The 26,675-nt window shown below is 32.6% G+C and overlaps 3 protein-coding genes across 9 annotated transcripts; all 3 read right to left on the bottom strand.

Annotated features, from left to right (window-relative positions):
• Window positions 1-1,663: 1,663 nt before the first annotated feature.
• On the bottom strand, window positions 1,664-4,696 carry LOC105108614 (flavonol synthase/flavanone 3-hydroxylase-like). Its single transcript, XM_011002981.1, has 3 exons — window positions 4,155-4,696; window positions 3,520-3,847; window positions 1,664-2,074 (listed from the first exon to the last, which is right to left on the bottom strand). The coding sequence occupies exons 1-3, from the start codon at window positions 4,637-4,639 to the stop codon at window positions 1,862-1,864; spliced, it is 1,026 nt and encodes a 341-aa protein (XP_011001283.1). The 5' UTR covers window positions 4,640-4,696; the 3' UTR covers window positions 1,664-1,861.
• A 3,621-nt stretch (window positions 4,697-8,317) lies between these two features.
• On the bottom strand, window positions 8,318-11,256 carry LOC105108613 (G-type lectin S-receptor-like serine/threonine-protein kinase At5g35370). Its single transcript, XM_011002980.1, has one exon. The coding sequence runs from the start codon at window positions 11,017-11,019 to the stop codon at window positions 8,422-8,424; it is 2,598 nt and encodes an 865-aa protein (XP_011001282.1). The 5' UTR covers window positions 11,020-11,256; the 3' UTR covers window positions 8,318-8,421.
• Window positions 11,257-13,873: 2,617 nt separating this feature from the next.
• On the bottom strand, window positions 13,874-21,222 carry LOC105108611 (probable disease resistance protein At4g27220). 7 transcript variants are annotated; one of them, XM_011002975.1, is made up of 6 exons: window positions 20,867-21,222; window positions 20,645-20,725; window positions 19,263-19,318; window positions 19,103-19,183; window positions 15,528-18,663; window positions 13,874-14,482 (listed from the first exon to the last, which is right to left on the bottom strand). In XM_011002975.1, the coding sequence occupies exon 5, from the start codon at window positions 18,655-18,657 to the stop codon at window positions 15,535-15,537; it is 3,123 nt and encodes a 1,040-aa protein (XP_011001277.1). In that variant the 5' UTR covers window positions 18,658-18,663; window positions 19,103-19,183; window positions 19,263-19,318; window positions 20,645-20,725; window positions 20,867-21,222; the 3' UTR covers window positions 13,874-14,482; window positions 15,528-15,534. The 7 variants fall into 7 exon arrangements, with proteins under 7 accessions (XP_011001277.1, XP_011001281.1, XP_011001275.1 ...); XM_011002979.1 differs by lacking the exon at window positions 19,263-19,318 and having other exon boundaries at window positions 19,103-19,159; window positions 20,644-20,725; XM_011002973.1 differs by having other exon boundaries at window positions 19,103-19,318.
• Window positions 21,223-26,675: the final 5,453 nt, after the last annotated feature.

Here is a 26,675-nt window from a genome sequence, read left to right as displayed (position 1 = left end):
TACAAGAGACTCATATTTTGGTCTTAAAAGAGAAAAATATGGCAGAGGAAGACAACAATGGTGAATTAATTCTCTTTTTATTGGTATAAAGGAATAAAACGTGAGCGCACCATTTACAACTTGTGCAGGATGTAACTATATATATATAAAAAAGGAGTAATTATTAACTTTGCATAGTTGTATGAAACCTAAGTACCCAAAACAAATCTCATACTAAAAGCTATTTTGTAAAAGGTATGCAATTTAAGGGTTTGCAATGATACAATGGCAGCAATTAAGTTTCCGGGTTAATGCTCTGAAATTAGAAGTACATGGATTAGATTGATACCAAATAATCCACCAAACCAAGACAAGTTTTAGAACACCCCATCAATGTGATTCTATGTCAATCCTCCATTGTTATCTTTGTAACTCAACTACAACTCAAATTCATCAATGATATGCGTTATTTTAGTGCAATTATTGATTTAATTAATTTGGATAGACCAAAATAAAGGGTTGGTTTGTTGAAATAATTTATTCCATTTATAATCTTAAATTATTATTAGGCACATGTATCATGTACGTGTGAATCAATTACACCTCAACTAGTTAAATTATTTCTCTAAAATCACGAAGCTTGCAAGTTCATATAAAGCGGCAGGAATTATAGTCAACATGATAAACATGAATCTCATGCCTACGAACTGAGCAAATTAAAATAAGATTAAGAAAAACCTTGTGATCACACTTAATTAATTAATTATCAATATTCGAGCACTCCTATAATTGACTGAAACCTTCTACTGTTATATATTATGTCCAGGATCAATTAAAGAGTTGTTTTTATTTATATATATATGACAGGTCCATTAGTGGGAAGCCATCAATCCCCAGGTACTCTTCAAACAAAATACTGCCATATCTACATATTAATTGATTTTAAAAGAACAATGGAAAAGAATTCATAAAAAAATTAGAAATCTTTTGCTAGTGAAACGTGCTTTCAATGAACAAAATTTAAAAACTTCTGGAAGGCTTGACTATCTTGTATGAACATACTACATGTTATAGTTGTTAAATAATTTGGTTGTGTCTAATGGATGGATCCAAGAAATCCTAAATCTGGAATCTAAATCTAATTAAGTTTTTATTAAAAAAATTAATAACGATTAAATTCAATTTAAATCCAATTAAAAAAATTAATAACAAAATAATATTATTTTAATAAAAATAATTTACTCAGTAACTCGTGAGTTGCAGCTTGAAAACATGTTTGGCAAGCGAAAGGAGAGAGATCCACAACTACAAATCTACAAAGAGTGAAATCTGCTGCTCTTTGAGAGGCTATAATTAATTTCAAGCGTGGGATAAAGTTAAAGTTATTTATATGCCATTTTTTATTTTTTTTAAATAAAAATAAAAATAAAAGAAACCTCCAGTACACAAGCCATCCACAGATGAAATCCAACAAACTTGAGGGATTGGTATATGATTAAGGGAAATTTTTTTTTGTCCTTGGTGTTCAAAATACCAATAATAGTAATAATATTTTCATGAATTTATTAAATCTTGATGCTCTACAAAACTATAAGAAAAATAAATTTAATTTTCATGTGAATTGATACCCTTATAGTACCAAAAAAAAAAATTCCCAACATAGTTTTGGCCAAAATATAAAAACATTCACCCATACTTAATATTTTCCATAATATTATGATCACAACCGAAAGAACACGATTATCATGAGTGCCATGCATCCACTGGCATTAATTTAATACATCAGGGCAACCAACTTCTCTAAAATGACATCGTAATCATAACAAGCCCTCGTTGTTATTGTTGTTATTATTATTATTATTATTGAAAATTATTTATAGGACTACTGGGGGAGATGGTTGAGTTTACAGTACATGTAATCCTTGAATTTTTTGGCCTTGAACTTTGAAGGATTGTCTTTGTTGATGAGGTGAGGAAGAGGACCGACCACGAGCTCGCCTGGAGGCTCCAAGAAAACTGGCCATGACATCCTTGCCTTATCTTTAGCCACCGTGGTTCTGTGCAAAACAGCCTTGTACTTACCATTGCTAAGGATCTGCATGCCGGGAATTGCCAATTTTATAATATTTGAAAAATTAACTGTTAGCACAAATAAGTGAAGTGAATCTAGATGGATAGCCTGTAAAACAACACTGCCGTGCATGGTGTAACGCAATGCAATGAATATTTTTTTCCCTAAAATGTTTTTGTGAAGAATTAATTATATACAAATTTGAAACTGGCAATAACTATGTTGTTTTTAAGATATTAATTTTGTTACTACAGGAAAAAAAAATTTATAACATTCTTTTGTAGTTAGCTTCATGAGTATATGGTTCTTGGAGCTTGAATTTGAAGATTTAATAAGAATTTTATAGCTATATAGCAAAGTTATTAAATCCATCCCAATTCATAATTAATTAATTTGATTCAAAGTTTAAGTTAAAAATTCAATAAGTTAATCCAAAATAATATTTTTTTAAAATTGACATGTAAGGTTAATTAAATCGATTACTTAGATGGGTTAATTTCAAATTAACTTTAAACTAACTTAATTTAAAGTAAATATCAAAAGGATGAAACTATTTAATTTTACGTTTTAAAAGTGATTTTTAAAAAAATTAAATTTATTTTATTTTTTATTTTTTTTAAATTAATATTTTTTAATGTTTTTAAATTATTTTAATGCACTGATATTAAAAATAATTTTTTTATTTTAATATATTTTTGAACAAAATACATTTTGAAAAACAATTAATGTTATACTCCGAAACACAAAACCACCTCATATTATTGAATTGTCTGAATTTATAACAAAGTTATAATCACACATTTTAGGTTTCAGCTAAGTCAGGATTGGATATGCACGCAGAGATAAACATTAATTTAAACAAAAAAAAAAAAGAGAGAGTCAAATATCAGTAATTTCTGGTAAAACATAGCCATGTTAGGTATGCCACGAGCTTTGTGCCGACGTCCTTCTCTTTCATAAACGAACTACTCTTAAGTAAATAACAGCTTCATTAATTAGTAATTACTACTCTTAAGTAAACAACAGCTTCATTAATTAGTAATTACCCCTCTAAATGTCAACTCGTTGTTGAGCAATAAAGTGCTATTAAGGCATCCGTTTCTGTGAGGAATTAATACATGGTCAAACTAAACTACTTTCAACTCTTTTAATTAATTTGTTTATTATTTCATTAAATTAAGGTGTAAAATAAAATCCAATAAATTGGCTAAATATTGATTAATTGGCAAATTGCTGATCTAATATTGTCAATGAACTTATAGTTGAACTAGCATTTATATCCTCCTCCGTTCAAAATTGAATCTTAGTTGGTTTATAATCTGAATTGGTAAAGAAAGAAGAAATTATATTAAAAAAAATGTCTAATTGTCCCATAAAACTAAACAAGTAAAAACGGCAAAATGTAATGAAAGAACAATTGAGAGAAAATTGACTGAAAAAATAGATAAATTAAGGACCAGGAAAATGACCTCAATTTGATCGCCAATGTGAATGATCAAGGCATTAGGAATGTACTTAGCTGCAAACCAATTCCCGTCCTTGAAGATCTGCAATCCAGGGACCTCGTTAGGCACAAGAATGGTGAGGGCAGACAGATCAGTATGGGCCGCCACCCCCAGTGTGAGGTCAGGACGTGGGCATGGCGGATAGTAGTTTATTTTTAGCAAGTACTCGATTTCTTCACCACCGGCACCTTCTTTCAATGCATGGCCTTCAAGCCCTAACCCTAAAGAGAGAGCTGTGAATAGTTTATCTGTCACCTCCCTCATATGCTTTGCATACTCCTCATTGACTTCCCTGCACATATATAGCAAACCATTACCATGGCTGGGAAAACTGAAAAATCAAAATATCTATAGGCTTATTGTGTGAATATTGTTAATGCTTAATTAGAAACATGGTTTGATCTTCACTGTCGTTGAGTAGTATTCCAAATTCGTTTATGGTATCAAGTTGCTGTTCCAGAGAAATTAACCACAGATGCTCAAAGCTCATGAATGTTTTTTTAAAAAATTATAGTAAAATAAGGAAACAATTCTAAAGAAAAGAAAGGAAGAAATTAAGAAAAGGGGAAAGAGTTTAAGAGGGTAGCTAGCGAGCAGACCTGTAAGAAGGCGGGTTCTGAGGCCAGAACTGGTAGTTGATGGAAGAAGGAGGCCAAATGATATGAAAGAGATGATCAACCCAAGATTTCTTTACTTGGGGATTATTCTGCAATTTCGATCCGTACCCTTCAATGCTGTTTGAATCATGAGGCTTAGCATACACCTCTTTCTCTTCTTGAGGGAGTTCGAAGAATTTCTTACCAACATCTTGTAGTTTGGCAATGAGATCACTTGGGATTCCATGGTTCACAACTTGGAAGATCCCCCATTCCTTGCTAGCATCGGCAATCAGACGCACCAAGTTTTCTGGATTAGGATCATTGAGATCAATGGTGGGAATTTCAGGGACTGGGCCATGGAATGTGGTTGTTGCTGGCTGCTCCTTCTCTGGCCGAATGAACTCTTCAGGAATTGTTTCCTTGTCAAATGACAAGGAAGCAATGGCTTGAACTCTATCAAACTCCATGCTCTCTTCTTGTTTCATAATTTTTCTATAGAAATAGATAAAAAAAAAAAACTTGCCCTCAATATATAGAGAGACCTAAGGTATGATGATCAGCACATTAACAAAGGGTTACGAAAGTAAAATTCTTGTGATTCACCAATTGAGTTACATTAGTTAATCGTACGGTAATAAAGGGCACATTTTGATTAATTTTTTTATTTTAAATAATACACTGATTTTAAAAGTAAAAAAAATATTATTTTAATACATTTTAACATACAAAATTCTTTAAAAAATAACAACAATTACAATTATAATAAATACACTGTAATATTAATACTATACCACACATATAACATGACTCCATCACCCATTAATAACTCACCTAATCTATCCCTATTAGTTTATTTTATTTTATTATATGAGTTGTAGCAGTATTTTTAAATATATTACGTGCATTTTAATCTTATTATACTCGGAATATTATTTTTTATTTTATGTTCCTATTTTCCGAGAAAGGGATTTTTCCATTTTATTATCTAAAGCTCGTTGTTATTTTACTGTTTTCTATAACTTTACAGTGAAACGACAAAGGAAGACCATCCTAGCTGGAAATGTCTTGAGAGTGTTTATGTTCGCATTTTTTTCCTGGTCACATTCATTACCGAGCGTACAAAATTTTAAACCTAAGAACAAGCCGCTATATTTGTCAAGAAAACATATTTGAAGTTATTTAAAAAAAACATCATTTCAGGAAACATTTCACATGGTTACTGAATAATATCATATGTTTTTATTTTAAAACTAATAATTTTTTTCAATTATTATGCACTAATATGCAGAAATTAATAGTAATAAATTGCTCATGAATATTCATTTAAAATAAACTTTTGTTTTTTAAATTTTAAATAGAGTTTTAACATGTTTTTATCACGTTTATTATTTTTCCACCCTCAATCACATATAAAATATATATGGACATGCTATTTTATATATTTTTATTTAACTTATTTTGATGATTATGAAATGCTTTTTTTTTTATTTTTATTTAACTTATTTTGATGATTATGACATGCTTTTTTTTAATAATGATTCTAATTAAAAAAATATTTTCACTAAAATAATTAAGATATATGTTAACATATAAAAGAATTAAGTTTCTATTTGAGAAGTATATGTTTCTACTTAGTTCAAATAGCTTAAATTTCTTACAAACTTTTATCTCTATTACAGCTTCTTTTTATTAGTAAATTGTGATTCTAATAAAAAGCAATATCATTGTTTTTAAGAATATTAAAAAAATTTCATGATAATATTAGCGAAAGATAACTGGCAATAATCTAAGACAACGAGCAAATGATATATCGTTCACCTCATAAAATCAAAATAGAGGGCCATACACATGGACATAGCCTTGCATGCTCATGCATGATGTCCATTTGCCAAGCTTTTTTATATATTTTTATTTAGAATCGAATGAAGTACAAAAAAACTTGATATTAATTTTTTAATTATTATTAAATTTTGTCAAGTTTCTAAAATAATATTATAGTTTTTCATAGAAATATCAATATTTTGTTTCCAATCATTTTGTGCCTAATTTAAAAAAGAAATCATGAATAATCAATTAACATAAAATTTATGTTTTTTGTTAAATTTTTTTAGTATATTATTTTTTATATAATTTTATGACATTTATTTTTTTTAAATCTTCAATCATATGTAAAATACCAAGGTTTTTGTTTTAATATATAGATTTTTTAAAATTTGCGTTTAAGGCCATGAAGTATTTTTGTTTACAAAGCAATGCTTGCAATTTATAAACCATTATGACATTAAATTGGTCCTCAATTTTAAAAATATTTATTTTTTATTGTATTATTAAATAAAAAATTAATTTAAAATACAATATAATTACGGCTAGTCGGGTTCATAATACAAGTTATAGATTTTGCATATTAGATTAGGTAAGCCTATGTTTATTAAAGATGTCATCATCTTGTTACTTTAATTATATTTGTACTTACTGCATATTAAATATTGTTTTTATAATCAAAATTTTTCTTGTAAATAGAAATTACATTTTTTTTATTTTATTTAATAAAATTAATATTAGAAAATTGAACAACATAACTTAATTACACTTCAAAATATCTTTAATAGAAAATAAAAAAACCCTAATTTTAAGATACATGAGGAATGAACCTGACGGACCACAAGTCAGATTTTATAATATTCAAGTATTCAATAAGTATTCTTCTTTATTAATCAATATAAAATAAAATTATATATATATATATATATTGTGTTTTAAAAAAATTCTAAAAATTATATAAATATATCCATATAATATAAATATATATTTAGAGTTAAGTTGATGTCTAGTTTAATAATATTTATCTATTATCTATTATCTATCAATTAATATAATTATTCAAAAAATACCTATTCATTTGTATCAGATCATATCTATATTCATCTGATCGGATTAACTTGTGATCCTTATTTTTAAAATAAAAAAGCAATTAATGCGGGGTTAATTGTTGTTGACATGGCAGTGTTACCTAACCACATAAAGTACATGACCCCATCAATTAATGATATCTCCCCATTTTGTTTTCTGCAACATTAATGACAGCTTTAGCATTGTATCAAAGAAGCCAGGAAATTATACGTTTCAATGGAATGTCAATTTCATGGATATTTAGTGTCATTTGATCCGTTCGATCTTTACCTTGATTAGGGTCAATTTTTTTTTTGATTTACGTGGGATATTTGGGACAGTTTACGCGCATCATGATTAATTCCCACGGTCCACTGAACATCCTGCAAGCCCAATGAGTAAGTAAAGCACCGCGAGGGTGACAGACATGCATGATGAAGTTCGAACTCAGATGCGGAGGAAAGGGACAAGCCCCTCCCACCGCTAGGCCAAAACCTCACTTTGTTAGGGTCAAATTTTAAATGAACAAATTTTTATTCAATTTGTTAAGAACCCAAATTGACTTTTAATTTAATAAAAAAAATTAAAACTTTTTTTCTTAATTTTTTGAAAGTAATTCTTTTATAAAATAAAAAAAAATTAGAGTGATCTATGATATAAAACTTATCTAATTAAAAAATATAATTATTTAATATAAAAATTCATCTAGAACTAGTTGAAAGTACTAATAAAGCTTAGAGCTCGTTTAGAAAAGTTTAGAAAAGTGAGTTAAAAATAATAATGAAGGTTAAAGCTTGTTTGGAAAAATGAGTTAATTTAAAAATATAAATTAACCTGTATTTTTAAAAGAATTCAATTATTTTATTAAAAAATAATTTTTTTAATGTTTGGAATTGTTTTGATACGTTTTATTAAAAATTAATTTTTTTAATGTTTGAAATTGTTTTGATAAGTTGATCTTAAAAATTATTTTTTAAAAATAAAAAAATATCATTTTAAAATATTTTAACATGAAAAATACTTTAAAAAATAATAATAATCACACTCTCAAGATAAATATTAATATTTATAACTTTTTTTTTTCTACTCATTTTTTGAATGATTGAGCACCATCCCATAAAAAAATATTTAAAAAACAATAATAATCATACTCCAAGATAAATATTAATATTTGTAGCTTTTTTTTCTTCTCATTTTTGGGATGATCGAGCACCATCCAAAAGCAAGGTACAAAAATAGAACACAATACAGCCATGCTGCTAGAAGCCAGAACATAAACTGTTAAAACACTAGGAACAAAATATTCTACCGAGGGAAAAAAAACAGACAGATACATTTTTGTACAAAGGCATGCTAAAAAAGCATGGATCCTTCAGTGTTATCTAGGACCAGAAAGCTGTTGTGCAGACATGTGAGACATTGAGGTGTAAGAACTACAGGTGCCACTAGTGAGGTTTGCTTGAGGGAACAATCCAAACTCATTTCGCTCATTAGACCCTTCAATTCTAGACGCTTCACTGAACCTCCTGCCATAGAATCTCAAGAAATTTAACGATTCCTGCCTTGGCTCTGTTAAAGGAGTTATATCTTCCAACATGCTAACAACATTAACCATTGTTGGCCTCAGCATCGGATCTTCATGTAAACAGCACAAGGCCACCTTCACTAGCTTCTCAACCTCCTTGCTCGTCACCCGCCTTTCTAGCCTGGAGTCTGCAAGCTCCAAGTACCTTTTTTTCTCATGCATTTCTAGTGCGTGTAGGGGGAAATACGCAGGCCTAGGTTCCCAACCTGAAGAGGATGAAGACGTGCCATTTCCTTCGCTGCTATCGTTTTCTATGCTTCGGCTTTGCAGCTGTGATGCGCTGTTTTTCCTTCCCCTTACAATTTCTAGCAATACCATTCCATAACTATAAACATCAGCTTTATCTGAGATCGTAACGCCTGCTAGCCATTCTGGTGCAAGGTAGCCTCGTGTCCCTCTCATTGTAGTGAAGAGACTGGATTGTTCAGGGGTTAGCAGCTTTGAAAGCCCGAAATCGGAGATTTTAACCTGTAAATTGTCATCCAAAAGAATGTTCTCTGGCTTCACATCACAATGGATGATCTTGCGCTCACAATAACTATGCAAGTAAGCAAGTCCCCTTGCGGTTCCAAGAGCAATCTCAAACCTTTCTTGCCACTCCAAAACAGGTCCATTACCAAAGAGCGTTCTGTCCAGTGAGCCTCTGTTCATGTACTCATATACCAGAAACCTCTGTCTCCCTTGTGCGCAAAACCCTTTCAATTTAACAAGATTAACATGACGAGTACTTCCTATAATCGCAATTTCGGTGCAGAATTCCTTCTTTCCTTGCACACCAACATTGGTAATCTTCTTGACTGCCACAACGGATTTGTCAGGCAGAGTGCCTTTGTACACGGTTCCAAAGCCTCCACTACCAATTTGAGTGCTAAAACTTTCTGTTGCAGCCACAAGGTCTTCATAATTAAACCTTACTGGCAAACCCGGGATAGAAATTATCTCAAGCTCAGATGAAGAAGAATCGCCACGGCCTAATTTCAACTTAGCAGTTCTATACAATCTATTCCTTCTCCAACAAATGAACCCTAAAACAACAATGATAATCAAAAGGATTCCAGATGAAGGTAATAGAACCAAACCTACAATTGGAAGTTTTGCAGATTCATTCACTTTGTTTGCTCGCGAAGATACAACTATAGTCTTCACGTAGCCTAACCGTTTGCTGCTGGAGCTAGAGGCTTCCATGATAGACCCCAAAGGGTTTCCAAGAAGATAACAAGAACCTGAGGAATTTCCATAGAAGATGCCTAAACAAGAACAATTTCGGGTGCAAAGATCTTGGCAAGCTAATAAATTGATACCCCGTTTAGCAGGAGCCATAAAACCATTAGCAAAATAATCTAATTCAGAGCCTAAATTGACATAGAAAACAGAAGAATTCAATTCTTTTCCATTACTACAGCCTGAAGGCAAAGCAAGTGAAGCATCTGTCGGCGTGCAGCCACTTTTTGACAAAGGATCACCATGGAAATTTGGTGGACACGAGCATCTTCCTGAACTGCATAACCCCATTTTGTTACAACTGAGAGGAACCTGACATTCATCAGCAGGGCTCACAAATTCCTGCACCCAATTTTGATCAACAAATTTTCTAACACTAAACTTCCCATCAAACCCTAACTTGGCAACTCTAAAATCTGCAAGACCCAAAGTAAGCTTAATCACAACAGTTGATCTATCACTTCCAAGCAAAAACAAACCTGTATCATTCAAGGACAAAAATGAGACAGGCACCTTTGAATCCTGTGAACCTTTTGGCTCCCTTGATAGCTTCCAATAACTCATTCCATTCCACTGCAAAACAGCATCACCACCAGTCACTACAAGCCTGTAGTCACCAACTGACCTGTCATTCTCAGCGTTATAGCTGTCCACTGATGTCCCAACAGCCAAACTCTGTCCCATGACAATAGTATCAGCTGGATGATCAAAACTCTCCCATAAAGAAACATTGTTCCTGTCAAGAAGTACAAGGTTTCCTGAATCCCGAAGCTCCATAGCAGAAACCTGAGAGCTTGGGCTTAATCCTTCCGTTGACCAAACTACAGATGAAGTACTAGAATTATAAGTACTATTAATGGCAAGACCATTTGTAGTCAAGTATAGCTTATCAGAATCTGAAATGGGGTGGTTTCTGTTAGCTATCCAAATGATAGCATTGGACTTAACATGAGTGATAAAGAAATAATATGGAGGATTCTCTGCGGAATTGGATATGGAGGCTGTGAAGTTGCCATTAGAAGAGATCAAGAAAACACCAGCCTGGTCAATGAATAGAAAATGCGAAGCAGTGAAGGGTTGTTTGATGGTTTGAACAGTGATGGGGCCTGAGATGCAGAGATAAGGAAGAAGTGTGGAAGAAAAGAAGAGGAACAAGGAGGAGGAGCCCATAAAGACAGAGAAACCAAGAGAAGATTATAGTATGGGATTCGAGATTTGATAATCATTTGTTTTTTTGAGGTGTTAAGAAAAATTTAGATTTTGAGAGTTCAGTGTTCACATTCGACAAAGGTTTACTGTTTGAGAGATGTGTGCTGACCCCGTGAGAGGGGAGAATTTCTTCGCCAAGTTGCGGTGGAGATGGGCCGGCTGGTCAATGGTGGGTGGTTGGCGGATGATAAATAAAGGCAGCAAACATGGAGGCATAGGACAAGGTGCATGTCATTGAGTTGACCAAAGGGGATGTATTCTCATGCCCCCACTTGACAATAATTAGTTGTTTATTGGGTAATTAATTTCCAAAATTATATATTAATCAACTTAATTTTTTTTGTAAAACATTTCATTTGCTAAATATAAAATGTAACTAAGAAATTAACTATTAGTTGTATCACACTAAGCTTCAATTGATTGTTTTAGAGTTTAAAAAATATATTTTCTTTCTTGATTTTTAGAATTCATATTTTAGGATTAAAATTTATTAAATTTATTTGAATGCATCACTCCAACATAAATACATTTTTAAGGTTACTCGGAGATAATTTAGTCTTAATTAAAATGTAATTTGATTTTAAAATACTATTAATGTCAAATAAAAAAAATTATATGACAATAATAAGGTGATTGATTTTATAGAAAGTTTGAAGTCACTTTTTGACAATTGATTATACATTATAAGTTATTTTTAGAGTGTTAGAAAAAAAATATTTTTTTATTAGATGATTTAAATTAAATTTTAAATTCTTTTTAAATGATTTTAAAGATTCATTTTTGGGTCATTCATTTTAAATTATTTTTAGATGATTTTAAAGATGTATTTTTTAATCGGTTTAATATATTAGAAAGAATTTAATAAATACTTTTTAAATACAAGTTACAAGATTTAAACTAAAAAAAATAGCATATCTTCTCAGTTAACCACTAATCCATCTTCTTAATTTTTTCTGACACTTGACTATACTTAGTAAGATAAATGTTATATTTCTTCTTGACTGAAATACAAGATATTAAAAATTATTTAAAATTGATGACCCAAATGCTAAATTAGCTTGCTTTCAATTTCTCATCTTTGATTTAAACCCAAATGTTTCCATCCATGGATCCATTCACTGTTATAAAGAAATGTCAGAATGAAGTGATTGCAAATATAAACATGGGAATTTAACACCAGAAAATTATGAGGGAATAATTTAGAAACCATTAGACTTGTTGTTATATTTCAAAATAGTATAATTAGTATATTCTATAGTTTACGTAACTATATTTTAATTTAAATTAGTTAGAACTTGAATTTTGTCAGGTTTTAAATTAAATTAGCTGAGAATTGATACAAGAAAACCTGTTAATTTAATAGATTTAATTTATTATATTTTTAAATTTAATTAGGAAGAATTAAAATTAACTATCTTTGACCTAAGAACAGAGCTTTGAATCAAGTGCTGCAGATCAAGTTCAATAACTTTTGGTCAAAAAGCTTAGCAAATTGATCTGGCTAGGCTAAGGCTAGAGCATGGAGCGCATGGATAGTGCTGAGAGCCGACAATTCTTTACGCGAAAAAGGAAAGTTTGACTGATGTTTTTGGTTCACATAGTTTGGGATTTCTCTGTCCTACCCTCCAACTTGCAGAACACATTAACTCTGCTGCTAGAAGATCACAGATGCAATAAGGCCTAACCACCTACCATAACATTGACTTTTGTTTCGCTGATTAATGAGAGGATTTCTTATGATTGTGAACTGTCCTTCAGACCTAAGAACAGAGCTTTGAATCAAGTGCTGCAGATCAAGTTCAATAACTTTTGGTCAAAAAGCATAGCAAATTGATCTGGCTAGGCTAAGGCTAGGGCATGGAGCTCATGGATGGTGCTGAGAGCCGACAATTCTTTACGCGAAAAAGGAAAGTTTGACCGATGTTTTTGGTTCACATAGTTTGGGATTTCTCTGTCCTACTCTCCAACTTGCAGAACACATTAACTCTGCTGCTAGAAGATCACAGATGCAATAAGGCCTAAACAGCTACCATAACATTGACTTTTGTTTCGCTGATTAATGAGAGGATTTATGATTGTGAACTGTCCTTCAATATGGGCCCAGAGACTTAATTAGACAGATATGACTTTGTTTTTATTTTATTTTGAAATTGATTTCTAATTTTTAGTTATTAGACAGAGCTGTGGTATAATATTCTTGTATTGCAAGAGAGTTATGCAATGTGATTGTTGTTTTGAGTAAATCTTTACACGGGACAAACTGTGGTACATTGTGTTTAATTTCATCTTCTCATCGTTTTCCATGATCTTCTCACTAATTTATTTATCCCTTAATAACTCTGGGGTTGATTTCATGAAAAGTCATTGCATTTAGTTTTATTATATATGATACTATATATTTTTTTATTGATTTTTTTATTTGACTTAATTATGTATAGAGCGAATGTAATTCTGAATTGTTAAAAAATAAATAGATCCATAACTTGTATTTAATAAAAATAATTATATTTATGAACTTGTTTTGAATGAGCAAATATATAAGAATAATTTATAATTTGATAATTAGGTAGTATTTGTATAATCACAATACACTATACATGTTTTAACCACAATATTTTGAAAAAAATAAAGAACGGATACTTCGATATTTAAACAATGCCCAGATGCCACCAAGCATGAAAACAGAGAGCAAAACATGGGAGCCTCAAGACACAAGATTTCTTAAACATCATGGGGACCCAGAAGATGGGATATCTTAGGGGTTCTGGTGATAAGTATGCAGCTTCATAACCCAGAATATGGAAACCAGAAGATGTGAACTAGAAGTCAAGTTTAATTGGGAGATGATATTGATCGAAGCCATCATGAACATATATGGTCATAAATGTGAGAGCACAACTAAAATGGACGACAGCCCTGTATGTTTGAAACTGTGTACAAGAAAAAAAACAAGCTAAAAGGCAGTCAAGTTTTCAGGTTTTATGGTAGTCTTCGACTTGACGAAAAACCATACATCAAAACGCATTTACTCCTCCTCCACAACCGCTAGTACTAATGGCTAAAACCATACATAGTTGATCATAATATCTCGCATGGCCAAGACACAATGGATCCGTTGGCTGGGATGAATCTCCTCGAGGTTCCTCAGCTTGATTAATTGATGGCCTCTCATGAAAGCTACCTATCAGAAGTTCAATCTCTTCATCAGTGATGCTACTCAACCAATGTCTAGACGCTCCAAAGGAAAGAACATCTTCTTGTTGTGCCATCACTGCATTGTTCTGTTCTTGCGCAGAAGCTGAAATTGCATTAGTGACCTCGTCATTGCTTGAGCCTGCTACCGTTTTAAGTTTTTTTTCTCTTTTCTGAAGGACCATCAATTGCTGCAAGGGCTGCATCTTGGACATCTTTAGGCACCTGTCCGCTAAATTTAAAAACAAAAAACAACGAATTCAAGGTTGAGGGTCAATCTAGTACGAATTCCATAAGGCATGGATTATAAAAACTGAGAAAGATCAATTTATTTATTTCTGGAAACCGTTGATGATCCTGAAAAGATCAATTTATTTATTTCTGGAAACCGTTGATGATCCTGAACTCCAAAGTTTCTACAACTAGTGTTTTACTTAAAAGATTCAAACAACAGGTGCATGTGAAGAACAGAAACACCAGCAAAATGAAGATTAGTCGAAAATTACTTCCTTCCAAATAAAGGGAATGAAGTGAGTGTTGATGCCTGCTTTCTCAAACTCTGCCCTTACATTTGAAGAGGCAATTAGCAAGTCGAAACTAAAGGAAGAGAGAGCATTTCTGACCACACAATTGACAAGAAGCACCAGCCGTTTCAGTCATATAGAAACATTTTGATCTGATTAGTTTTGAAATCAGATTCATGCACAAATTTTCAAGGTCAAAAAACAAGTTTTGCACTGTAATAATGTAGAAATTATTTCACCTTTTACACTGGTTGGTCCAGATTATGTTACTATTTCCATGATATATATTTGTAAAGGGCCCTGCAGGTCAAGGGAACAAAACAACAAACATTCTGCAGGTCATAGGAACTATGTTCCATATTAACCAGCTGAGCTGAAACAAAAAACAATACCAAACCTACAATCATTCCAAATCCATCATAACCATCAATCTCAAAAGCATGTCAAGCAATCAAGCTCAATGCAGCAAAATATTGCTCAACGATCAATATTTAATGCCAATCAAATTCTCATTTGAAATCTCATCTTTAAAAAGACAAGAGTTATCCAGTCCTACAAGTAATAAATAGAAAAGGAATTAAAAAAAAGAAATTTTAGATAATATAAAAGGTGTCATGATTGGGGACGGTAAAATAAAATCATTAGGTGAATCAAACTTGTGGGTCAAATTTAATATAAACACAACAATCATTAAGTAGATGTGGTTGAGATTCATTTCAATTAAATTAAGATTGGGAGAGAGAGAGGAATTACCAGTAATTCAACACCATACAAAGGGACGAAGGACATTCTTAGCTTTAGGATGCTCCCACTCCACTACTGACTCCCACCATTCTTCTGAATCTATATGGATTCTTTTAAGAGAAGGGGGGGGGGGAGATGGCTGGCCATTTTCAAGCAATGGAAGACATATTGGCATCTTCTTCAACTTCCAACAATTTATCACTTGAATTACTTGGAGAGAATCGCAAATCAGTTTTGCACTACAAATGCTTTTCAGTTCTGGTAAATCTTCCAATTCCAGTTCTCTTAACTCTGGGAGTTTGAATTCGGTGTTGTTGATGCTGCTGCTTTCTTCATCTGATCTAGTTCCACCTATTATCTCCTCCATTTCCTCACAATCTCTAACTGTAATCTTTTCTAGGTTTACAAGGTATGGTAGCAAGACAAGAGGGAACAACTTCTTCATACTACTACATCCAGAGCAATTGAACTTTTTAAGACCAGAAAATACACCATTATAAGATGGCAATGGTGTTGGGGAAGGGTAGAACCAAGAAGATGAAATCAAGCTCTCCATGCTATTGCAATCCTCAATGTGGATGACCTCCAGTTCTATTGAATGCTCTATTAGAGAGGAAACATCACATGAGCTTTTAAAAATAACCAGTTGTTGAATGTCGTTTGGGAACATGACTTGAAAATCTCCATCTCCATTGTTACACAAATTACTTAACCTCACTGTTTTACTTTCACTATAATATTCTATTTCACTATAATCATCTCCATCCCTTAGTCCTACAGAAATACAGTATGTACCTAGTGATCGAGTCTTATCCCGAGAATCGAGATACTCCACAAAGTCAGATTGACCTTTAAAATGACATTCTAAATTTTCCAACTCCCTCAAGCATCCTACTTCCTTTCCTTTAACTGTTACTGGACGATAAATCTTCTCTAATATGAGGACTTGCAGGTGAGAGAGTTTTGGTAATATCCCACTAGGAAACTCCTTTTCACCACATCCGTTCATCCTTAGATACCTCAGGTTGGAAAGACATTGCATGCCTTGAGGCATCTTTTCAAGTGCCCAAGTACCAGAGAGATCTAACCTCTTCAGTGCTCTGAGCTTTTCTAATGATGGTACATGCCTTAAATTTATGCATTCTTTGAGCAATAATGCAGTGAGACTCACCAGTTCACAGATAGAATCAGGCAATTCTGTGATATCTGTACGAGACAAATCAAGAACCTTGAGCCCATGCAGTTGTGTGAAAAAAGAATCTGCAATAAATCGCAACCCTTCATTATCACATAGCAATAGAGTTGAAAGATTGGGACATCTTGGTGAATGACTAGAAGGAATTTCCACGAAATAACAACCTATCAGAGAGACTCTCACTAGATCCTCTTTCCACATATCCACATCTGGTAATCCTCCACGAAAATCCCCAACCATGACTAGAGAGTTAGTTTGGAGTATTTGGTGGGCCATGTCCCTAATCAAGTCATGCATCTTGACACATCTACAATCATCCTCATTTTTAGAAGTTTCTAATAAGTAAACATTTTCAAGTTTATCAAGCATTGTGTGGCCCTCGTCAAATGCTGCTTGCCTGCTCCTCATTTCTTCAATTATTCCCTCATCGATCAAATAACCTATCAAATCCTCCCTTGCAATCTCATCATCTTCTGGAAATAATGCATAGTATAGAAGACATTGTTGTAGTGCTAAATCATTATCCAACCGATCATAACTAATCCTCAGCATCCCGAATACATCTTCCATTTTCCTATATTTTGTTTCTTTCAATTTTTTCAATGTATTCATCCACTCATATGGGTCATCCACTCCCCTCATGCTTCCTGCCATTGTAATAATTTTCAATGGAATACCAGCACATTCCCTTACAACATCCACAGCAATTCGTTCCACTTCTGGAGAAAGTGCTATGTCATGTCCAAGTCTCTCAGTAAACAAGGTCCAAGCTTCTTCATCTGAAATAGACTGCACTTTGATTGTGTGTTGGGTTTTCATCTGTTGACAAACCATGACTGATCGAGTTGTAAGAATCAGCTCGCATCCCTGAACTTGGTCAGGAACTCCCAGCTTTTGTAGGTCAAAAGCCTCCCACAAATCATCTAAAATCAGAACCCATTTCTGTTTCTTCTTTAATTCTTCTTTCAACGCAGCCGCTCTATGCAGCTCCTCATCTTCACTGGAAAGATCTAAACCAATTTGTCTTGCGAGACTTGTCTGCAATCTATTAATGCTGGTATCTTGTGAAACAGTAATCCAGTAAACATGAGTGTCTCGTCTTTCTTGAAGCTGGTTATGTATATGTTTCACCAAGGTCGTCTTTCCCACTCCGCCCATCCCATAGATGCCAATACTTGAAACTTCATTGCGCATCAAAAAAGATGAGATAGTCTTCTTACGTTCTTCGAATGCTTGACCCACCATTTTTCCCGTTGGTAGTGCATCTCCTTTAATCTCATTTGTGTTGCATGCAACCCCTCCAGAAGAGCTAGCTCCTGTGTCAGGCTGCACTGATCTTCCATGATTGTTCTCCACGTCCTCCTCCACCGGTTCTGTCCTCAATCTAACCATGTTCTCCACATCATTCATAATTACATCATTGTGTATTGATGAAGCATAGAGGTGATCATAATTTCTTCCATGGTCAAGACACAATGGGTCTGTTGGCTGGGATGAATCTCCTCGAGGCTCATCAGCTTGATTAATTGATGTTCCCTCATGAAAGATACCTCTCAGAAGCTCAATGTCTTCATCAGTGAAGCTACTCAGCCACTGTTCGCGCTCTCCAACGAAAAGAGCATCTCCTTCTTGTGCCATCACTTCATTGTTCTGTTCTTGCGCAGGAGCTGAAATAGGATTACTGACCTCGTTATTGCTTGAGCCTGCTGCAGTCTTAAGTTTTTTTTCTGGAGGGCCATCAATTGCTACACGGGCTGCATCTTGAACTTCTTCTGGAACATGATTACAAATTTTAACACCACGCCTTTTCACTCCTGACAAATGCCATTTGATCCTCGTAATGGAAGTATCTTTGGCAAATTGATGCCCACAAAACTTACACTTCATTCTACCATTATCAATACCTTCTACATCATTCCAAAATGGATCATCTGATCGAACCATTTTTTCCTAACGCAAAAAAAAAGTCAAAAGTATTGAATTAAAATTAATGGAAGTTACATTAACTGGAAATGGAAGTTATATTAACTGGAAAAGGAAATGTTTAAACTAAAAGAAAAGGGAACTTGAAATACAGAGTCCTTGTGTTTATAATTATAGGAGGAGAAAAAAATAAAAGGTTATGTTTATTTCTTTCCACAGATGATGAAATACTTATTTTAATTAGGCACTTTCCTTCACTATTTTTCTCGAGATCTTTTAGTCACAATTAATAGCAATGTTAATTAATTTTACTAATTAGTAGGGAATAGATTTTGGTGGATCATGACTTCCTAGATCAAAATACTTAATTAAATAACATGCAAAAATTACCAACCTTGATAATTTAATAACCAGCATGCCGTTTTGCTTCAATGAATCAACCAACAAAAAAAATTAAAAAGTTTACCTGAACGTTTCTGGCAGCCAAAAGAGGTTCTCCAAGTGTTTGGTTACTGGTTCGCTTAAGCAATCAATAAAGAACAGGGATCTAAGAGAGAAGAATGGTTTAGAAAAGAAACAACCAACATGGAAGAATCAAGCAATAAAAAACAAAATAAATAGTTTACCTGCAAAAATAGGGTTCTGTCTGGTTACAGGTTAGCTTAAGCAATCAGGGAAAAAACTGCGATATGAGAGAGAAGAATGGCTTAGAAAAGAATGGTAGAAGAGAGAGCGCGGAAGAGATTGAATGTTAAGAGGAGGTTCTGCAGCTGCTTCGTTGGCTTAAGCAGACAGAAAAGGATATAATAGCACAGAGAGAAGAGTGATTCAAGAAAACAAATCAATAATGTTAACGTGTTGACACAGTTACACAGTGTATATTAGTAAACAATTGCGTGGAAGAGTTTTTAAGGAATCAATAATGTCCATTTTCACAAGAAAACTCTTTGATGAGATCGGATTTTTTCTAAAACATGAACAAACTGTTAAATATTTCACATGTCAATTGCTACCCAATTGTTGTTAAAACTTTGAAAACCCAATTGCTGATATTATATAATTTAGAATGGCTGTAACCTGTTCGCATGTTAACGTGTGGAAATTCAGAATGGCTGATGTTAACGTCTGGAAATTTAGAATGGCTGTGATCTGTCCGAAGTCAACTTGTGGAACCAATAGTTGTTGAAACTTTGAGAACAGGGAGGTAATTATATGATTCAGAATGGCTGTGACCTGTTCGAAGTCAACTTGTGGAACCAATATTTGTTGAAACTTTGAGAACAGAGTGCTAATTGTATAATTAAGAGAGCTGTCACCAGTCGACCTCAGTAACGTTCAAACTTGGAAACTATAAACCAATTACCTGCAGGGTGCTGATTAATTAAATTATATCTTGAATAGGATTATAATTTATATTTCAACCAAAATATTAGAAACTTAATGTTCTAAACATTTGTACAAAATCCAATTGTGGATATTATATAATTTAAATTGGCTGTAACCTGTTCGAATGTTAACGTGTGGAAATTCAGAATCGCCGTAACCTGTTCGAATGTTAACGTGTTGAAACGTTGAAAACAGAGTAGTAATTGTATAATTAAGAAAGGCTGTCGAGCTCAATAAGCAAAGACAAAACTCCTAGCTCCCGATATAATCGACGCGGCGTGTAATGTGAATAAAAACTTGGGTTTTCAAGTTCTATAGTTAAAGTCCAAAAATACAAAGAATTACAGAGAAAGAGCTGATATTTTCTGAAAACAATTATGATTCAATAATTTTATCTGAAAACAAAATACCAACTCTTTATATAGAAGTTTAAAACCAACCCGACCAAAAGAATCCAAAGCTATGTAAAAAAAACTAGTTAGAATTCAAAATTAACTAGAAAAATAATTAAAATAACAAAAGCATCTTTTATGCCTAATTTGCAATGATATGTGTGGTTGATAACTGGAGGTGTGGGCCCTTTATTTGAATGAATCAAGCAACAAAAAGATAAATAGTTTACCTGAATGTTTCTGGCAGCAAAACGAGGTTCTTCAAGTGTCTGGGTACTGGTTCGCTTAAGCAATCAGTAAAGAACAGGGATCTGAGAGAAAAAAATTATTATTATTCACCTTGTTATTGTTATCCTACAACCTGTCCTTTACTTAAGAAAGATTCAAGCAATAGTTGCAGGAGAAAAACAGGAACACCAACAGACGAAGAAGATGAGGTAAAAATACTTAACCTGGATTCAAGATGCCCTGCAAGAGCTGCCTTTCCCTGAGCAGTAATCAGAAAAAAAGAGCAGAAAGCACAGGCAAGAGAAGAGTATGTGGTCTTCAGAAGTAATTTACTGGGAACAGAGAATGGTATAATGTGGAAGAGATTGTTACAGTAATAGCACAGAGAGAAGAACTGTTCGAGGAAATAATAATGGACATCGCTTGACTTGGAAGACTTTGGTAGCTGTAACCTGTTCGACCTCAATAATGTGAACGCGTGGAACCAATTGTTTGTTAGCGTGTGGACCCACCTCTCGTGGAAACTTTGCAAAGGATCTGGAGAAAGAAATATATTAGAATGATTTTTTATATATATTAAAATAATAGAAAGTATTAAGAAATAAAATAAATATATTTTTAAAAAGTATATGAAAACAAAAGTTACACATAGAGAGTATTTTTTTTCCGGACGTGGTTTTAATATTTTGAAAAAAGAATTGAAATGACGTATGGAAGTTAAAGTACTATGTGAGAGAGATTATTTTTTTGTTTTAGTTTGATTTTTATTAAAAAAATAAATTAAAATTTATTCAAACTAACCGGTTTTAGTTTGATTATTTTAGAATAAAAATTAGTTCAAACAAAATGGTTCTGGTTTGGTTTAATTTTTTCTATTTGACTGAGTTTTTTCTTGTTTGGCTGGGTTTTTTTTTTTTATTTAACTTGGTTTTTTAGTTTTACTTAGTTTTTTTTCCGGTTTGGCTAGGTTTTTTCGATTTGGATTCGGTTCGATTTGTTTTTTTAATTTTAGGCTTATAAAACCCAAACCGAACTGATCAGTTTTAAAAAAATTTTAATTAATTTAATTAGTTTTTAGTTTGTTTTTCACTTCTAATTATGGTTTTTTTTCCTAGCACCACCAATAGTATTGACTACCTTGATCTTTGTATGCTCTACTTGGGTGATAGTGATTTTCTCACCTCTGATTCATTCATCATTAGCTTTTTCTATAGCACACACAACTAAATTAACAATTGCCATCGATATTGAAAATCTTCCACTATCCCATCAGATTTACGTTTTACTCTAAAAATCCATTTACAACCGATTGGATTGCAGTGTTTTGGAAGAGGTACCAGTTCCCATGTCCTATACCGCATGAGAGTAGTTAGTTCATGAGACATGGCCTCACGCTAGTGAGGTTCAGAAACTACTTGATTGACACATGTGGGTTTAATGGTATCGAGCATAGGGTGTTTGGTAGCACTGTTCAGTTTTTTTGGTTTAAAAATTATGTTCATAGACCAAGTGGTCATCTGATGGGATCAAGAGATTGATGGTTGTGGGTGGTGAGAAGTGATTTGTGGTTCAGTTGTAGGTTGAGTAGTGGGTCTAGGTCCTGGGGTAGGATTACACGGTGAATAGAGGGTGGAAAATCAGCATTGGTAGGTGTTAAAGTGTTACCAGTAGAAGACAAAACCAATTGAGAAGATAAATTAGAGGAAGTAGAGACTAGAGGGTTACCTGGAGGTGCAATGACCATGGCATGAGCATCAACCGAAGACACCAAAGGTGAAGAAGGCAGGATAGTAACTGCGACCGAATTAGGAACAATGGAGATAAGTGAGGTAGTGGGTGAAAGTAAAAAGGAAACAGATTTTGTCAATGGTATTTGATCTTCATCAAATAAAACATGGCGTGAAATGTAAACACGCTGAGTGCGTGGATCAAGACACCGATAGGCATTTTGAGTAAGGGAATAGCTTAAAAAAATACATGGTCTGGATTTTGGTTCCATCTTGTGTTTGTTGCATAGTTTGGTGAGAGGGTAATACACACACCTAAATTTTCGTAGTTTGAGATAACTAGGTTGTTGACCGAAAAGAGCTTGATATGAGGAAATATTTTGAAGCAGTGGTATTGGTTTACAATTGATAAGGTACGTTGCTATGTGAAATGCATATGGCCAATTTATTAAAGGAAGATTTGCATCATGCAGTAATGTGATACCAGTTTCCATTAGGTGACAATGACGATGCTCGGAAACACCATTTTGTTGTGGTGTGTATGGAGCGGTAGTGAAATGACTTATGTCATAAAGGGAGAGAAAAGGTTTTAAACTCATATATTCACCCCCATTATCTGAGTATATGGTTTGGATTTTGCTTTGGAACCGGTTTTCCACGAGGTTTTTGAATTGTGAAATTTTTTTTGCAACCCCAGATTTTATTTTCATAGAATAAAACCACATGTATTTGGTGTAATGATCAATGAAAATGAGGTAATACTAAAAGCCATCTAAACCAACATAGTGAGCAGGACCTCAAACATTAGTATAAATGAGATTAAAAGGTGCAGTGCTGGATAGACTAGTAGATCGAAATGGTTGTTGATATGTTTTATTAATAAAACATGAAGGAAATAGAGACGACTTTTGAGTGTTTGTGAATGGAAGTGAAAACTAACGAACAACATTATGAACAATTTTGGAGGAAAGATGACCAAGCCGTTTGTGTCATCCGTCAATAGGGGCTTTTTCATGCACATTGACAACCATAGGGAAGAGAGTTGCCGCCAATGTATTTGGGAAAATGTAAACACCATTTTCACATACACCTTTTACCAAGATCACCCCTAAGTTCGTGTCCTTCACAAGAAAATAAGACAGGTGAAATTCAATAAAGACATTATTTTAAGCAGTAAAATGGTGCACATATATAAGGTTTTTAGAGATATCTGGAACGTAAAGTGTGTCTTTGAGAATGAAATTTTTGTGTTTTAATTTTAAGGTTAAGGATCCTATATGTGAGACAGTCAAACCTGAACTCATAACCGAGCACGACTTCATCAGTGCCATTATATTCTGAGTGAATTAATAGGTTGTTGAGATCACCAGTAATATTATAGGATGCAGCAGAGTCCATAAGCCATTTATTGTCTGTGGCATTAGAGGTAAAAGTGTAGTTTGCTGTGACTGCATGAGAATTCAAGTGGGGGCATGTTTTGGCTGTGTGACTAATTTGATCATAAAATTGGCATTTGGGCTGATACCTTTTTTATGTTGCATTGGGCCGGCCGAATGACTAATTATTGTACCAGTTTTCTCTGTGGAGACCCTAGTTTTATAAGAAACCACTGGGTTTTTTATTCTTCTGGAAAGAATTTTCTAAAGAGTTCTTGCGATTTGTGTAATTCGTTGATGCCACAAGTTAATGGGTAGTGGATTCTAGCCGTCGAAGGTAGCTGTCATGACCAATCAACAAATCATGAAGTTCTTCAAAATTCAAGGATTTCTCCCTCGCAAGAATTGGTGTAGCAATTTCCCTGAAATCAGAACCCAAACCATAAAGAATATAAAGAGTTAGATCATCATCGGAGATGGGATGGTCGATTAGAGCAATTTCATCAACCAACGCTTTTACTGCATGGAGATACTCCTGAATCGATCTATTTCCTTTTTGAATCAAGGTAAGGTCTTCCTTAAGTTGCATAGTTCTCAATCAAGATCAATGAGCATACATGTGATTTAGTTTTTTCCATGTCTCATGAGATGTTTTAGTGGTGGCAATGAGGGGATTAATTAAGGTGGAGGTGGAAGCAAGGATTGCACTGAGAATTAATTTGTCCTACCAAACCTAATGGGTTCTTTTCAACGCGGATTGGGAAGTACCATTAGATGAAGAACATATTAAGAGACCAGTGACATAGTCTAGCAGATCATACCTAATTAAAAGAGCTTCAAATTGGGCACGCTATTGATTTGAGCTCTAATGTTGAAAGCAATCAGTGGATTCTCAACATGGGAGGTGGGTTGGTTGGTCAGATTTTGAGATAGAGACATGTTGGAAGCAGGGATCGTAGTCTCGTTTGAGTTATGGTGCTCTGATATCATAAAGCAAATTATAACAGAGAGAGATATAACAGAGTTCAATAGAAATTTTCCACACTTTTATTACTATTGTGGAGCATTAGATTTATATATAATATATGCTAAATGTAAGGAATTACAGTAAGTTAAATATAGAATGATTTGCAATTGTTTTTCTAGAATGTTGCTGTATTATTTGTCTGCATTAATATACATGATTCTTGGCTAGGAATCTGGTGGAGCTATTCTTCATTAGCTATCTTAATAGTGGAAACTTGCACAGAATCTAGAGAAAGAAAATATCAGTTTGATATTTAAAAAATATATTTTTATTTAAAAATAAATTAGAATAATTTTTTATATTTTATATTAATATATTAACATAATAAAAGTATTAAGAAATAAAATAAATATATTTTTAAAGTATATAAAAACAAAAGTTACACATGGATGAATAAATGACTTCATGAAAGTAAAAGTATTATGGTCAGCACCAATTCAATGGTTGTTAGTCTTGTGTGGATTGACTCATTGACCTAATTTCTCTCATTTTATAGATTAATTTAAGTTAATATTAAAAATAAATAATAATTATTTATTATCTATCAAAAGTTATTTATTTTAAATTTAATTATTACTTATTCATTATGAGAAACTCTAATTGTAGTCTCCTCAGATAAATCAACAAGATTATACCTTGAAGGATTTTTAGGTCAAATTTCTCATATCCTCATCCAATCGGATTGTTGCATAAGTTAGTTTTTAATAAACTTGGATTGGTCTAGCCAGCAGGTTAACCTGTTTAGCTGAGTTTGAAAACTGAAACAGAGCATTTTTATATTTTTCACTTTGTTTTCTTAACTTTTTTTTTTTGCAATTGAATCATTTAATTGCAAAATTAACTCTTAATTGTTTTAAATTTATTGGTTAGGAACAAAATTAAAAGATAGGGACCAACTTAAAAAAGACACTGAAAATGGATTGTATTTTTAAAGTTGATTTTAAAAATACACTTTAATCCTCTAGTTTATAAATTTAGACTTTTTTGGTCCCTTATTTTTTCTAAATTATTTTCATAGTTTTTGTTTAAATTATTTTATAACTTTTTTATTTTCATCTAAAATTAATTTGGTTTGTGATAAATTAAGATTCAATAAAAGTACAATCAGAAAGAGAATAAAAGGAGGACAAATCATTAGGTGGGTTAACTTATTATAGTGTTGTGTTCATTATATATGTTATATATTTTATATGTTAACTTAGATTAATATTGTTTATCATTATTTTTTTTATTTTATTCCCTCATTTCCTTGACAGTTTTTTGTTTTTATATTTAAATTATAATTAGATAAGACTATAATAATGAAGGTGTTTTTTTAAAAAACTTAAATTGTATATTTTACATGTTAATTTAGTTGGATGTACTATATCATCATTTTTCTATTTCACTTTCTCAATTCTTTTTAGTTCCATGATAATTTTTTTTTATATTTAAATTATGATTAAACAAGACTATAATGATGATGAAGGTGTTTTTTTTTTTAAATCCAGATTGCTATTTGAGCGAGGCAAAGTTTTCAGTGTGCCTACTTGATCAAACAAGTGACACCAATTTATTATTTTATAATTTATTAATAATTATAATTGTCAATTAATTTATTTAAATATACCAGTCTAGTTTTTAATTATGATTTCAAATATTTCATTGCATACAGTAAAAAATAACATTGTTGATATTTTTAATGCAATTGTTTGCTTTTTATTTAACCCTCAGCAAAGCCCACGCTCAAAGCCTGGTAGTTTTTGTAGTTGAGCTGAGGACTACGACTCCCTTTAACATTTTTATCCATTTATGCTTTTAAATTTTTTTAACTTTAAATTAATATTTTATTTTAGTGTTTTAATATTATTTTTCTGGGTTAATATTATAATAAAATTTTTAAATAATTTTAATATATTTTTAA

The sequence above is a fragment of the Populus euphratica genome, unplaced genomic scaffold, assembly GCF_000495115.2.
Source record: "Populus euphratica unplaced genomic scaffold, PopEup_1.0 scaffold196.1, whole genome shotgun sequence".
In the NCBI taxonomy this organism is placed as follows: Eukaryota; Viridiplantae; Streptophyta; class Magnoliopsida; order Malpighiales; family Salicaceae; genus Populus; species Populus euphratica.
This window is presented reverse-complemented; position numbering and strand designations above follow the sequence as displayed.